This window comes from Symphodus melops, assembly GCF_947650265.1.
Source record: "Symphodus melops genome assembly, chromosome: 9".
NCBI classification, from domain to species: Eukaryota; Metazoa; Chordata; class Actinopteri; order Labriformes; family Labridae; genus Symphodus; species Symphodus melops.
In genome coordinates, this window is record NC_136699.1 from 7,950,263 (window position 1) to 7,966,661 (window position 16,399).

At 40.8% G+C, this 16,399-nt stretch overlaps 1 protein-coding gene across 2 annotated transcripts in view; it reads left to right on the top strand.

The window, feature by feature from the left end:
- LOC306829701 (ecto-NOX disulfide-thiol exchanger 2-like) overlaps window positions 1-16,399 on the top strand; it is an 85,690-nt gene that overhangs the window by 38,673 nt on the left and 30,618 nt on the right. For both annotated transcript variants that reach the window (XM_079352833.1, XM_079352834.1), the window contains exon 3: window positions 10,682-10,813. In XM_079352833.1, coding sequence (XP_079208959.1) covers window positions 10,682-10,813 — 132 coding nt within the window. The remainder of the gene's footprint in view (window positions 1-10,681; window positions 10,814-16,399) is intronic.

The window sequence follows — 16,399 nt, forward strand, 5'->3', positions numbered from 1 at the left end:
CATGTTTATTGTTATTCTCCAGTGCTTTTTTTAATGCGCTGCAGGTTTGCACTCTGAGTTGAGGGGAATGCAATTTCATCTGTGCTGTATGTTTAACATAGAACATATTTGACAATAAAGCCTACAAACGAAAGAACGAACGAACAATGTTTTTGTCCGTCAGCCGCTCTGTGTGGCTGCCACTTGATGTGCTTCTTATGGCTGTAAGTCATCCATGTCACCATTAGAGAGAAAAGATGAACCACTAAGAGACCTCCATTCTGAAAGCTTCACGAGAGAAATCATCAGACCATGGTTCATTCAACGCTCCGCGGCTCTGTGGAGGTCACGTTGTGCTACAATCTCAGATGTGCTCTTAAGTTTCATGAGCGATGATGAAATGGATGATGACGTTTGACAGAAATGTGCCCGTGTGCACTCCCAGCCAGAATGACCATAAAAACCATGAAGTCTTCTCCTTCCCCCATCCTTTCTCTCTCCGCTCTTTAAGTGCCAAAAATGTGAGTAAGATATCGAATTTCACAACAGAATGAGTACACGCGTATTCTAAAGGGACAGTCAACATGAAGACACATAACTGAAGAATAAACTGCAGCCGAAACAAATTGGGTTTTAAATCAGTGTGCTGCTACTTTTCTTGGTCCTTGTAAACTGCATTTATTCTGGTGTTTTTTATTTATATTGATCTCTTTTATACACTTTGTTGACATTTCAGCCCTCTTATACAACCCGATAATGGATAACAACGTGGTGACAGTACCTCTGTGGTCAAATATGTTCACACCGTCAGCTTCGGTCTTATCTTTACAAAAGCATCATATCCGTGCTGTCAAAAAATAAACGGTAACAATGCATTTTTCTCTCAGTGTTTTATGGCGTTCAAAAGCTTAAGATGAGAGATGCAGATTCATGTCATTGTATGTCATACATCTTACACTGTGAAAAGAAAGTAATTTGTTCTTCTCTGACTGGAGTGGATCTACAAAGAGCCAAATGTATTATGTTCAATAATCGCCCATTATTAGTTTAATTTCATTTAAAATACAGTATCATATCTGAGCTTCTGTATTCAGTCTGAACATGCAGCTGGGACAAAGGGAATAATGGAAGAGTATTGCAAATTACTATATTCAGATGTCAAAACTCCCCCTAAAATATTCCAGTGTGCGTGAAGCCTTCCTGGAGTCTTGTTGTTTACCGTGACTGCAGACTCAGAGAAAGCTGCCTGGATGGATAGGCGTGGTCAGATAAGAGGCCCGACAGCTTCACTCAGCTGTTGACATTTCCTCACATAAACTCCTGTGCTTCTAATTGGCTGCTGCTGATAAGATTCCTGTGTTGTAATTGGCTGCTGCTGATAAGAAGCTGTCAGCTGCTGCAGCAGTCAGGGCACAACAGCTCAGGAGTTTGTGGGCAGACAGGACTACATCCAGGCCCTGCTACAGGAAACAGGATGAGAGCCTGTAGAGCGAACCTAAACATCAGAGTTACGAACAAGTTATCAAAGTAAAGCACTTTGTCTCCAAGCAAAGCCTTATGACCCTACAGTTTGACCTTAAATGACCCTACAGTTTGACCCTGAATGACCCTACATTTAGACCCTTAGTGACCCTACATTTTGACCCCAAATGACCCCTACATTATCCATTACAGTCTTAATTTACAGAAAAGCATGCCCTTTTATCGACAGAATCAACCTTGCTCCACTAGATGTGATTTAAATTCAGTCTCTTATTAACTTACATTAAAATGAATTGCCGCATTTATAGGCTGAATGGTATCCATAGCAACAAGCCCCACAATCAGGCCAAGGGTTAGTAGGAGTTCATGAATAGGAAATACTGTCGTTATAATGTTTATCCTATGAAAGAGCCTTTCTGTTTTTAACGACCGAAGGTGTCCTTTTGTCAGACAGACGCCATGCTGGTCGTGTCATGAAGATACAGTTTGGTACAATTGTGCAGCTGAATCTAAGCTGCTATTTTCTGTTGAGATATGAAGCCATTTATTCGTGTTTGAGGTCACACTCACAGAGACAGCAGATGTTTTTGCTGGCAGAAGTAGCTCTGAGTCTCTTGGGTTTGGGCTGAAACTGCTGAGAAATACATTTTGGTGCTATTGTGTTCTCAGCCAAAAACTCTATTTAATTAATACACTTAAAGCCCCCACTTCCTGGCTATCCTTGAACTCCTGACCATTATTGCTTGTGCCACAGGAGAGCACACAGGCTTGTCATGCTTATGGATCTTGAGGAAGTGATGATACTTCTGTTTTTAATGGGATGCAGAAGACATTTTCCCTGGTGGACAAACCCCCCTCCATCAGACTGGCTGTGGGAGCTCTAGCACTAACTTTGCGCCGAATAACGGTTAGGAAGACAAAAACCAGAGCAAGCAGGACATTAAGTTTGCAGGTCTTCCAGGAAAGGCACAAAAAGAAATAAAGAAAATAAAATAGTACGGTTTAAGTCTTTAATATAATTCCACCATATATTTTCTTATTCTATGAAACGGTTGTGTTCATACATTTTATTTTGTGTCCTCAAATACGTTATGATCAGAAGCATGGAAACAAAAAGTTGTTCATAACTTGCGGGCCATTCTTGAAACTGAGAATATTAGTTAGACAAAAGGAACCTCATTAGTTCAACTTACCTGATAGACTAAAGCTTCCAGCAGCATCGCTTTGTCTTCTTCAGTTCAGGTTGATATTAAACTGTCAGCAAATGAAGAATTTGAGGAGATTTGCCCAAAGTGATCAGAATTTACAATTTTTTAGAGGTCTCTTTTTTAGGCCTCTTCGAAAAAACATGGTAGCCCAATGTACAGAGGCTGTGGCTTCGAGGACTACAGTCTCTGTACATTGGGCTTGCAAACTAACCACTTGACAACCTGCGCCCCAAAAATGTAAAAGACAATGATGGCTTGTGTGTCTGTGTTGTCCACAAGGATAACTGGTCGGGCAAATATGATGCAAAGTGGACACATGAAAGTCAGCTTTATTTATATAGCACTTTTTATACATATGATATCTAATACAAAGTTTTGACCATTAAAAGCAATGCAGTGAAAACTGCTACACAAGGGAATTTGTAACCCTGCCTCAGATTGTCTCTGAAGTTTGTGTGAGATTTTTTTACCAGCCAAGATGTGCTCTAAAGATAAACGCTGCCTGTGCAAAGCCATGTGATCCAGCCTCTATTTTAAGAGTCACAATGTGACATTAGAAAGATGTTTGCCTCTCAATTAATGGATACAAAGCTGACAAAGCTTTCAAGGTTATTCAGTGGACGTTCACTTTATTTTGAAGAAGCTTTGCATGGAAGAAAGCTGCATCACTCTAAGACTTATATTTCTCTTAGTTTGCTTTAGGACCTCAACAGCTGATTCTTAACCATGATGTGTTCCTTCAGAGCATGACATGAGAAACAAGCCATGAGCACTTCCAGTATTCTTTTACCACAAACAACGCAGAGTGACAGTCCCATCCCTTTTTTTCCCGGGCCAAGTTCTCTTGTTGTGACGGTTTAAACTTCAAAGGAAAAAAAAAGAGCAGATTTTAAAGAAGCAGCTTGTTTTTTTTCTTCCTCGTGGAGGATGTCAAGCTGTCCTTCAGGCATCAATACACACATTCAATTCGTGTCTCTTCTTCTGAACCACACTCGGGCTGTGTTGTGACATCTTGTTAAACAGCAAAGTCCCAACAGGCTACAAACTCAACACAGGCTGTCGGGATAATTCCCAGACCTGAAAACACAGAGGAGCTTTAACTGGGTGGCTGAAGTCTTCTCTGTGCAAGGTTGCTTTTTTCCCCTCTTTTTTATTTTTTATTTTAATATTCACAATATTAGATTATGTAGCCTTAGTAGACCAAAATAAAAGTCGGCAAGTGCTGTCGACTCTGTCCTGATCTTTATTATCGGGAGTCTCCATCAGCCTGAATGGATCTGAGCTTTCTTTAAAGTCTTGAAGTTGCCTTTTTTTGACAGGGTCTTTTTGCTCGTATCCTGGGGAACAAGTCATTCCGTTAGCACTTAGTAGCATATGTAGCGCAGATGTTTCTGTGTGAGTCTTCTGAAGAAAGTTTGTGGACTTCTCTGCAACACTACCTTTCTTCTAACCCAAAGATTTAAACACCAACTTTCTCCTTCCAGCTTCTATTTCCTGTTAAGAACGATGGTGTCTTTGGGTCAACAGCAGCAGTGTACTTGGGTTTGGATAGTAAACAGATATTACACTGAAGCCAAAGAACTCGTCTTATTTAGAGGGATGATAGGACTGCACCATTTTGGAAAAAGCTGATTTTTTTTTTGTCAGCACTATATATTGTGATGTGACAAAAAACAGAAAATTAAATTAGATTGATACATTATTTGTTTCTGTCCATAAGGCCTGCATGATGAGCTCTGTGCTTGTCTCCGTCTAGAACTACTGCTCAGTGCTTGACTGTATGCTTCACGTCATACAGTAAAGCAGTGAGCAGTAATGGATCAGTTGTGTTGCACTACTGTTTCCCATCTGATTCAATCAGCTCTATAAAAAACGTCTGTCGCACACTTTAGATTGGACACGGTAGGTCTCTTCTCTGAATCTGAAAGCTTTCATATCACACCCCTCATCTCAGTCACTTTGTGATCTGCCCTCTGTTGGTGAGCAAAGCGTTCAGAAGCCACGCTGATCTTCTGTCTTTGCTTCCTGTTGCCTTGGCTTCATGTCTCATTAGTCGCTCTCAGAGTTATTACAGGGCACTGAGCCAGGCTGATGATGAATCATATACAAAACAGTCTTAATAGTATTATGTCTTGTAGTCATGAGAAACCTGACAATGAATTGATTATACTGAACATTGATATTAACCTTTAGGTCATTGTCAGGTTTGAACATAGAGTGATGTATTTGGAGAACAGGCTCATATCCCAACACCATGCACGATGTATGAGAGAGTAAGGTCTCTTCAGACCGAGCTGTCTGCGTTCATTCACTTCATGTTTCTCTGAATTCATCACCATGAACATTCAGTATATACATGTTAGAAGTCTCAATGGATGAGCTGACACAATAGCTGTCGTATAGATGTTGAACAATGCTCTTCTTTCCCTCATGGTTGACTTTGTTTCATCATTGTCATCGTTTCCCCCCTGTGATGAATAAAGTATCTCTGATTCTGATAATTCCCACGTTTGAATACTTGAAATTGACATCAAATCAGTGGCAACAGTGAATCTCTCAAATAAATATTTGATCATTTATGTCCCATAGCTGAGAAAATTAGATATTCAAAGTATCTCTGAAACGAATCTTTGCTTTGTTTAAGAACATTAAAAAAAATGTCTGCGACAGATTAAAGTTTGGACTTTGGTTGACTGACAGCCCGTTTTAGAAGTAGCTGATCCGTGACTGCTCTGCTGGATATCTGTCATAGTGTTCCCTGCACACTCTGAACTAGCTAAACTGTTTAGCTTTAACGACTCCGGATCTGAAACAAACACACACAGGAACAGACTCTCAGCCGCTAACCAGGAACAGCTTGGAGAATCACAACCACTCCCAAAAAACAGTAAACAGCTCGAGTCTTTTTGGCTTTTTCCTTTGTTGTTCAGTAAACAACAGTGAAGACATGTAGCATGTCTTACTTACACCTGTTTCATTTCTCAGCTCATGTCCTGCAGGTATTGAGTCATGGATTCATCTTTTTTTTTCTTTGCAGCACTCACTTTAAATGATCCAAATTCCAATTACAGCTCTCCTCTTTAGATTGTAGGTTTAGTAATTGAGTCGCTCTCTCCCACTCACATGTGAGTATTAACTGATGTGACAGCTTGGACATAAAACCCTCAGAATAGATGCTGTGAATCATTTGTACATTCAAATGAGAAGCCATTCCTCGTCTAACGTTGACAGACTGTCAGCAGATACGATATCATGCATCCCTAATGTTTTCTGCTGTGGTAAAGCTTATCTCACAGTTGTTCTGCTGTGATCTGAAAACAAATCTTTCCATCTAAAAACACAAACTCAAGTTGGACCTGCTTCAGACAGAGGTTAACTTGATTCTGCAGGCCACCAACATGACTTTTGTTCTGACCAATCAAATATGTTCAAATCTAACATCTGGAAACCAGAAGTCATACAGTGTCAACAGTGGTGTCCAAAGTATCTCATCATCTCATCAGAGTGCACAGCAGTACACTTTGAATGTCATCTGAATGCCTCTGAGAAGGTTGTGGTATTGTGTATTTGAAACAGAAGCAGCAATGCAGCTTTATTGATTGGTTCACGAGTTCAATACAAATGTTTTATAAGCTGCACAGTTTGTTGCATCTCCACAGATTCTCTTAACATTTGAATACTTTGATAATATTGATGTGCTGAGGCTGCAGATTGCTCTTCATTTTGTTTCTTTCTTGCACGTTATCTCTCATCCCTCTTCACCCCGAGATATCAGAGTAATCTGTTGTCTGTCACCTCTCTCAGCCCGCCCGATAAGGAAGCTACGAGTCATGCTCCTTCCTGAGAACGGATGTTCCTCCTTGACAACATTGACACAAACAAAAGTGCCTCTGCTCCTTTTGTCTAAAAATAGCTCCTGTTAAGGCCATAAAAAGGGAGGTTGTTTACCATCACTAATCTGCCCGAGGAAGTCTTCAGTAAGCTGCAGTCCACCGTGCATCGGTTTCTTTTCCTCCAGTATTTCCTGTCGAGGCGTTTAATTAACCGATAATGAAAGCAACTGTCATGAACAGGGGATTTGTGACTCAGCTCAAGTCTTGCGTCAGCCTTTGCTTCATAGCTGAGTCTAATCATCAAAATATATTTTTTTAAACGAGGAGTCGCCTGCATGTGGCCATTTCAAACTCACCACTGAATCACATTTAGGGAAATATAATGGGCATTTAAAAGGCGCTGATGGGACATTTTCATGATGGAGCCACTTTAGATAGTTTGGGTTGTTCTGTCAGCAGAATTTTTCATTCTATCTCAGTGTGTAATATTTGTGGCAATAAACGCAAATGATGATGTCTGTCTGGGGGCTTTTTATTCCCTTATTATAGAGGTGGCTAGAATAGGAAACAGTGATGAGAGTGTGGGGAACGATATGGCGGGGTCAGCTGCCCAAGACTAATGACTCTGTATATGGCCTGAAAAGTAACCAATGAGGTGCTCCATTAGGTGCTACCATTTTCAATTAAAAGAAAAGAATAGCAATGTCTTCATGTACTTTTTTTATTTAAGGTCAGAAAGTCGTCATTGACTTGTAGATAGATGCACCTGTGTCACCTGTATACACTGTATGTTTATCGTGCTGCAGAGCTCACATTTAATCATAGTCATATTGGATTTGTTTTCTGCCTGTTATGAGTGAAAACATGAACTGGATTCAGAAATATTCTTCTGTTGTGTAGTGCTGAAAAATACAACAAAAAAAGTCATTTATTCATTGAAAGCAGATGGCGTGTTTTCACAACATTCCTAACCTACTTGTTTTACTTCCTGTTTTGGTGCTTTGAGTTGATGGACATGTGGATGCTGTGTCTGTGTTTTCTGTCTGTGCTGCTTTTATTAATCCTGTAGAGACTGAAATGTCTCCTTTAGATCCATGTGTACGTGCGATCTGCTGGTCTGCAGGTTCACATTAAAGGAGGGTGGGATCTTAATGGGACTGACTAAAGTTTTGGATCTGCTGTGTCCTTGTAGTTTGTTGGATTCAGAGGTGATTTAAGCTCTGCTGGGAAGTTCATATTTTGATTCGACGTCCTCCACTGCCAACGCTACACCACAACTACAGTCCCCGGTTAGACAAAGGAAACATAGATTCACTCCCAGCTATTAAAGTGCGATGGATTGAATGGAGTGCCTTGTTTTTTATGCTGGTCTAAAAGGATCACATATCTGAAACAGTGCAAATACATCCTCATGTCTCAGCTCAGGGTTACACCTGAGGTTGTCTCTCTCAAACAAAAAATACAAAACAAATATTTATTATTTTTATTCGCTAAGGTAGAGCCTTATATTTATTTACTTGTGGTTAATACAAGTCCACGCACTGTTGTTGCTGCTGTTGTTTTTTTTTTTGAAATGCACATCTTTGCACTGTAGCTTGAAAGTTTTGTGAATCTGTACTTGTATTTTTATCCTTTCTATCTTTGAATATATCTTTGAAATCTTTAGTTTTTTTCAGAGTCAAATTTCTTTTTTCAATTTTTCTGTATGTCCAGCACATGTTGAAAAATTGACAACAAAGACCCGCTGACACATCCGGGGGTTTATTCTACTGAAGTCTAAAAAAAGGAGTCTTCACTAAAATATAAGTATTTTTAAACAAAGTTCTCAAGTCATCAAATCCCCTGTGAATAAGTTTGACCATTCAGTAATTCATAATTTACAGCTTCTGTCTGTCCTGTTGTTATGTTTTATTTGTGACAGTCAGCACAGTACAGTGTGATATGTGATCTGCATATCTCTCTTCATCTGTCACAATTTCTTCGACAATCTTTTTGACTCGACTCCTATAACAGACTGATTCATCAGATGTTTCAGAAGAACTCAAATATAAACAACTGAGGGAGTTGTTCTTATATTTTCTAAGGCTGTGCTCGAGCATGATGGGCATGTTAGTAACAACAATGAGATTGTAACTTTGTAAGTATAAACACTCTAATACTTCATCACAGATATGTTTGGACAAGTTGTCCAAATTGTCACAGTGGGGTTTTCCCTCAGCAGATGACCCTGACGTTGACCTTTTGACCTTCCTCCCTGCTCACAAACACACTTACAGACACACAGACCTGCATTCATGAGAAGATGAAGGTCAGAGAGGCAGCCGCTCTCACAGAGCTGTTGTGCACCGGAGGCTTTTTTACCTCACTGTGTGCTTTCCCTGCTGAAGTGTGAACAGTTCACACGTCCCTGCAGATGAAAATGGCTGACCTCGTCAACAATACTGTGATTCAAACCAAAGAATGAGAAACATCAGCACCAGTATTTACAGATGTACTTTTTCTTTGCTTAAAGTTCACACATTGAAACCAAATCATGCCGCTCGCTCTGCTCGAACACTCTTTGTTGATGCTATATTTACACACTAATGACACGCTTCCATTGTACTGATCAGCGCTCTTTCATTCTGTGGCGTCAGCATCACACCCAACAACTTTTACTCCTCTTACTGTCTGTGAAAAACTCGTGATAAACCTTTTATGCAGAAAAGGAAAAATGTGCTTTTTTTTTTTTTTATTAATTTAAGGAGCATTTTTATTCATTATTTGGAACCCCTTTTATTGTTCCTTTTAATGTCAAATAATAATTTGAATCTTCTTAATGCACAATGAAGTTGATCCTAAAATAGTCACTTTCTTTAGGAAAAGGAGTGTGAAAGGGTTTCAATCAAAAATCGATCCTGTATCAACAAGATCCCAAGAATCAAAATCGAATCTAAATGTGAGCTTCTGGAAGGTTCACACCCTTATCATTACTCTGTGCCAGATGTGTGTGAGCAGCAGGAATAGCCTGGTAGCGGTTGTTGTGCACACAGAGCACCTCCACAGTGAGCTCTGCAGAGAGGTGTGAAGAGGGTGCAGGGTGTCTGATCGTGAACAGTCGTGTTGGCACGAGGAGAGAAGAGAGCAGCCCGGCTCAAGCAGCAGTCACAGCTTTTTACAGGGAAAGAGGTCGACTCGAGAAGAGAATGAAAGAGCGTTTAGAGCTGTGAGATCGACGACAGGCTAGAGAATGAGCTGCTGCTGGGTTTATTATGCGTTCATGTTGACTTTACTTCAGGGTTTTTATTTTGGAATCACAACATTTGGCAGGAAAGCATGAGTCTGCGGCTGTGAGTAAGACGTGTGTGTATTTGTTGTCCTGATTTGCTGGAGAGTTTTCCCAGGTCTGGTAGTGGAACGCCCGGCACATGTCTGATAATATCAAGATTTGTGCCTCGTGCCATGATAATCTAGTTTTACAGTGCATTATCCCTGACTCTGGCTTCTGATCTGTCTTTGAAGTACTCGTTCGTTTTGTGTAGGTACATGAATCCAGCCAGACTCGTACTGATGTGACAGCTTTTTTATTCACACTGTAGCTTTTTAAGCCAACAGGTCACTGACCTGTGAAGTGTCATAAGGCCAGGCTGTTTTCAACCACGTTGCAGAAACTGAACAAACAGCAGCATCAGGCTGAACAGAGTCTCAATGACAGTCTTGTTTAAATCACTGTGGTGTGAGAGGGACTGCAGGGTCACAGCAGACTCTCCTCTCCTCTCCTCTCTCACTAAACACACTTCCAGGAGCGCTTTTAGAAGAAGGGAAGAGGGTAGAGAAGCCGTCAGCGTGCCACTGAGCATGACCTGAATCATGATGACTAAGAGGTTACAGAACAGCAGTCTGTATCTCTGCCAAAAGAAATGCTCTCAAACGCTATATGAGATAAAGTTGGAGCCAGAGACGATGCATTTTAAAAGGGAGCTGTCTCTCACACAGCTGCTCCAAACAGTCTCACTTCAGGCTTAAAGACAAGCTACAGACAAGTGACCCTTTAGTCTAGAATAATCTGTGAACAGTCAGCAGTGTGTGGCACATTGAGATCCATCCAGAGGTCTGTGTATTGATGTTCTTCCATTGTTGAACGTTTCAGTGATTAACTTCAAGTCTAATACTCGGCCTTCTCTGTGTTCTTTTCTGCAGAAGGGATCTGTAACATGACGATGGACTCCAACTCGATGACGATGCCCCTGTCTGACCCTAACGCCTGGGCTACAGCCATGAACAACCTGGGGATGCCTCCAATGGGAATAAGTGGACAGCCACTCATGCCAGGTAACACAATCACTACTGTTCAACACAGGCACCTGACGCACACACTTTGTGGTAGAATAAACAGGATTAGATGAGTCACAAATTAAGAATTGCAAAGCTATAATCACTCTCAGGATGGCTCTGTCGGACAGAGACTCAAAACAAAGAGAAGGTTTCTTTTTGAAAACTCTAAAGTTCTGCGTAATGGCTACCATCCATTTACTGTTTCTTTTTTTTTTGTTATTGATACATACTCGGCAGAGTCTTTGGATGGAACGGGCACATGTTGAATTATTCATTGAACCTTGATTGACAGCTACAGTTACATGAGGTCCTCTGATGGCTTCAGTTTAACTAATTAGTTTTATTTTTTGTATTAAATTAGTTGCAGGAGAGACCGGGAAGAAAGAGGAAGCTAATTTATTGTTGAGATGGGAGTAATGTTAAAGTTACAGTAGCTGTGAGAATGAAAGCCTGGGGCTAAGCGGGTTCTCTGTTGGATTGCATTGAGATGCCTGGAGCTAGCTGGCTAACAGAGTCCTTGGCTAATGTTAACGATCAAGGTTTGATAATTAACATTAAACACGGCCTCGAGAAACAAAGAGCTCTAATCAGGCAAAACAATGGATTTGTCCTCAGTGGGTTATGAGTGATCGGTAGGCGCATGATGAATCAGGAGAGAGGAGACAGTGATGGAGAGGAAGGAGAGGAGGGTTAATAGGACAGCTGTGTCTCCTCTAGTAGGTCACCTGAATTAACAGCATGTGTTTATTAGCTTTCCCTCATCTTCCCCTCTTTCCTGCCTCCCCCCCCTCAGCCTACATTACCCAGACTTTCATTTGAATCTTAAAACAGCTGAGTCAGCAACTGTAAGTGAGAGCTGCACTGAACACACGCTGTTACTTTCTGAGCTCCTTCACACACTCAGACGCCTCTGAGTCACACAGGAAATGATCATCTCGGCTCAACCAGAACAAATATTTAATTACATGTAGTATTTATGAATTGAACAGAATGCTTGAAAATTCAATGCATCGCTCCTCTCTCTCTGTCTCTGATAAGAATAGTAATTAGATGTCTAATATTTAAATTCCAGAAATGTGCTGCTGTGCCATGATCTCTTAACGCGCATTTTTCACTTCCCTGCAGGACAATGCTCGAGTTTGAGAAATAAGAAATAAGCAAGTGAGAAAGTATCCGATCAGCACTCTCATCTGGCTTTACTCGTTTTGTCAGTTTGAGAAAAAGAACGTTAAATACTTCTGTCTTTAAACTCAGCTTTTATTCAGCCATGTAAGAGATGTACTTTGCCTCTTTCATTTCCACTTTCACGTGATGTCACGCAGCTCTTGTTCTCAGAGCACCTTGTGGCTTTAACGTACCTGCAGGTGGATGAGTTATTGATTCTTCATCATGACCCAACATCATCTTTGTCTTCCTTCTGTTGCACCTCCAGACAGCAGCAGAGAATTACCCACCACTCTCTTTGCCCCTTTACCCTTTAAAGATTAATTTTAGGGCTTTTAGCCTTCGTCCGACAGGGCAGTGGATGGAATAGGAAACCGGACAGAGTGAGTGTGGAATGACATGCAGGAAAGAGGCCACAGATTGGACCATAGCCTCCGTGTCTCATGGTCTTATCTAAGAGGTTGCTGGTACATGGGTATAACTGGTTATATGTTTCCCTGTAGGTTTAAGCTGTTGTTATATGTTATCAGTTTCTATCATTCATGAAGAAACTGTCTGCTGGACTGTTGTCATTAAATGTTATAGTTTGTCTCTGTGTCATCCTCTGTGTGTGAATGTGTTTCCTGCCTCCAGTCAAGTGGATTAGTGCAGACAGACAACTGGATAAACTTTGTGAGCAGAGCATTCACCCCTCTGCAGCCTCACGTGTCTGCTCCATGTCTGACGACAGCTTCACTTCTATAGATGGTCTGGACGAGGACTGTTTACATTGGAGAGTTATTACAACATATATGTATAAAGAAAGTCTTTGGGGGGGATTTGAATCAGGCCATCCAAAGACTTCAGTCTAGTTTTTTTGTTGTATTGTTAAGGACCCATATTGTTCTGATGTGTGCACTTTGTTTGATAATGTTGTTGTGCTGATTCTGCACATATAACATCTGTCGCACGTCTATCCAAGGAGAAGGACAGACTGAGGTTAATCCTAATTGTGTTCCTGTTTAAGCAGTTGTCATCGTTTCAATGATGGAATTCAAACAACTTGTAAAGCCCGTTCAAGCAAATCAGTATTTATAAATAACATGGACTTGACTTGGTTAGCTCAAGGTTTACGGCAGTGGTTTCTGACTCATACACAGCTGGTTATAAGGGAAAGAAGGAGGCCAGGGGAGTGAAAATCAAAGTAGAGAATCAGGTCCTTTTCAAATAAATGGGTGGAAAAACAACAATAAGTAAATGATAATGTTAGACAGGAGTCTGGTTTTGAGTGAATGTTGTTACTTTCTTTTGATTGAAACAGATTCTTTAGATTCTTGACCATGAGAAAGCACACACACTCATGTCATCTTATGGTGAGTTAGCCTAAACCAAAACGTCTTAAACAAAATGTGAACTGTGAGAACGAAGCAGGAATGGCTACAATAACATCAGGATTCAACATCTGGTTTAAACATCTGACAGAAAGTGAGACGACGTCTGTCCAAGAGCGTTCACCATGTTTCCCCGACCTTCATCAGTTCTCTCTCACACACACCCAGAATATAAGCAGAACCAGATGGAGAGATATCGAGTTCCTCAAACATATGGATCTCAAAATCCAGACCTCCCAGGGTGTTTTTCATGAACAGAAGACACTCGACAGTATGTATTGTATCACTGTGATTGTTTTCCAGCTCCTCGTATCTTCACCTGGCTATCATCAAAAAAACCAGCTCCATCACAGAGTCTCAATCTTTTCAGCTCATGTTTTTTTTAAAAAGTCCTTGTTGCGTGTGAAAGCACTTTGCAGTATTTGTCAGGGGAGCTGCTCTTAAAATCTTCATCGCAGGTTACGCTCTCCGTGCGGAGAGGTTCAACAAAAGAACCATTTTGCTTCTGCTTTGGTCAGTGCATCACAATTCCTTCACAAAAATACTCAGACTTTAGAATATAGACATGGAAACCAGCATAATAGTTTTTTGGAGTTCAGGTAATTTTTTGTAAGAGTGTCATTGGAACTGTAAAAAGACAAGTAGGCAGTCGTCTCCATGCTAGCATTTAGTGTTGAAATATAATCAACCCAGAGTTTTAGAAATGAAACATTTCTCTGCCTGTTTATCACAAGCAGGATGTTTTCTGTCACACTGAGGGTCAAAGCTGCTCACTTGAGGTGCTGCTAGCCCCACACTCTCTCTCTCTGCTCTCCACTCCCTCTCACTCCTCCTGACTTTATCCACATCTCCAACATACTGTAAAGGTATAAAATCACCCAACATAAAACCCTTAAAGAAATGCTTACTTGACAAAAAAATAGGCTTGTGTGGAGCCTGAAATAGATGCTGCTTGACAGCCTGCACAAAAATGAAGACATTTAGCCTCTCACACACACATGTTGGTATGGTTAACAAAGTTAATTTTAGATTGTCATTATTATGCATGGACACACACTGACGGAGTGAAACAGCCTCTGGAATAGATAATCAGGCTCAAGGCACTGACAACTCTTCTCTGTATAAACAACCACTCCTTTGTCTGCATCATCCCCCTCATCCTCATCCTCATCCTCATAGCTAAAGATGCACAAACTTACACCCACACTCATCTACAAAGGTATATATGAAAACTTTGTGTCATGTCTCATAACCAGCCATCTAAACAGCGCTCATCATGTGAAGTGAAAGGACTGGAGATCCCCTCAAGTTATGAATCAGGGTCTCCTCATTGTGACACATTAGCTCACCTGAATTCACATGGTGAATTATATTAGATGACAGTCATTCCTTAGCCGTGAGCCTTTTCCAATCCTTGGACTGAACACAGTGTCCCTTTCTGCTGACTGCTCGGGAGTTCCACTGGTTTGATGCCAGAAAGTTTTGGCTGTGTGTAGGCGGACAGAGTGGATCTACTTTGGATATACAGAGTGTCTGAGGGGAGAAATAATAGAGCAGAAGTTCCAGGGCTGCAGTAATGGGACTTTTGGATAGCTCTTCCTTTCTATGGCAGCTTTATTAGATTGAAGGATTGAAAGCGTTAGATGTGTAATGGTGATTTGACTGTAAAGGTGTCGGATGAAGAAATAAACCAAGGCCGTTTAAAGAAACAGATTTCTATTTAGATGTAATAGAAAAAGAAGATGGGATAACTTTAATAGACAGGAAGGTGTTTATTTTGCATTTCCCTCCTGCAGGGTGCAGGAAGGAAAAAATGTCCCTGCAGGATGAATCAAGTTTGAGATGTTCATATGAAAATGCAAAGTGTGTGACTCCTGGCAGAGATAGAGAGAGGCAGATTTCAGCCACTGGGAGGGTTCCAGGTGGTGCTGCTAGCTCGCCTCATCAGAGAAAATTATCCAGCATGCCTTACACCAACCATCCATGCCCCCCCCCCCACACACACACACACACACACACACACATCCCCCCCTCACCCTCTGCTGACTGCTAGAGGGGACGTTGACCCTGGAAATCAGAGAGGAGAGAAACTGTAAGGGGGAAAGGACCTTTTTTTTTTTTCATTCTTTGAATTCTTGCTGCAACTCCAGAAGTAATGACTTCAATGAAAGACCTTCAGGAAATAGATTTGGTTATAATCACTTAATCCATGCCTATACCTTTGATATCTATTGGAATGACATTCACTGAAGAACAGAGAAAATAAAGTTCGGGGTGGGAATTTTTGAGAATTGCCATTCAATATATTATGATTGAACTTTTTTAACTGCATATTATGTCTACTAAATCAAGAACTGTTTTACCAATTAGGACCAAAATCTCAGTCTCATTGATCTCAGTCTTATTTTTTTCTACTCAACAGGAGTCGAGCCCACAGACTGATCAACACTGTGATAAAAGTCGAATTGCACTTGAACATACATTTTTAACGAAATGAATTGTTCCACTTCTACAGCATTTAAGAAATAAAAAAGCATATTTGCTATTAATATAATAAAAACATTGATTTGATGTAATATGGCCACATAGAATATCCCAATACTACGCTTAGTATGCTGTATTGATTTTTTTTATCCCACCTCGAGTGTCAGTAGTGAAACGTATCCTCGAGCTCGAGAGCATCTGTTGGGGCCAGAAATTATTTAGAAGAAGTAAATAATCTTCTTTACTACACACAGCCCTGCTTCATGTTCACTTCAGGTCTAAGGCTCTTTAATGAGAGGCGATGAATATATAGACACACACACACACACACACACACACACACACACACACACACACAGACACACAGACACACAGACACACACACACACACACACACACACACACACATCATAGCTCTCTTCCTCCTATCTGTCTTCTTCTGATTTACCTTCACACATACAATAGTAATCTCAGCGTGGTGACTTCTTACCTGTTTGCTCTCACTCTGTCATTTTATCATTTTCTTCCTCTCCTCAGTCTAACCTCTTTATTGCGCCCTCTCCTG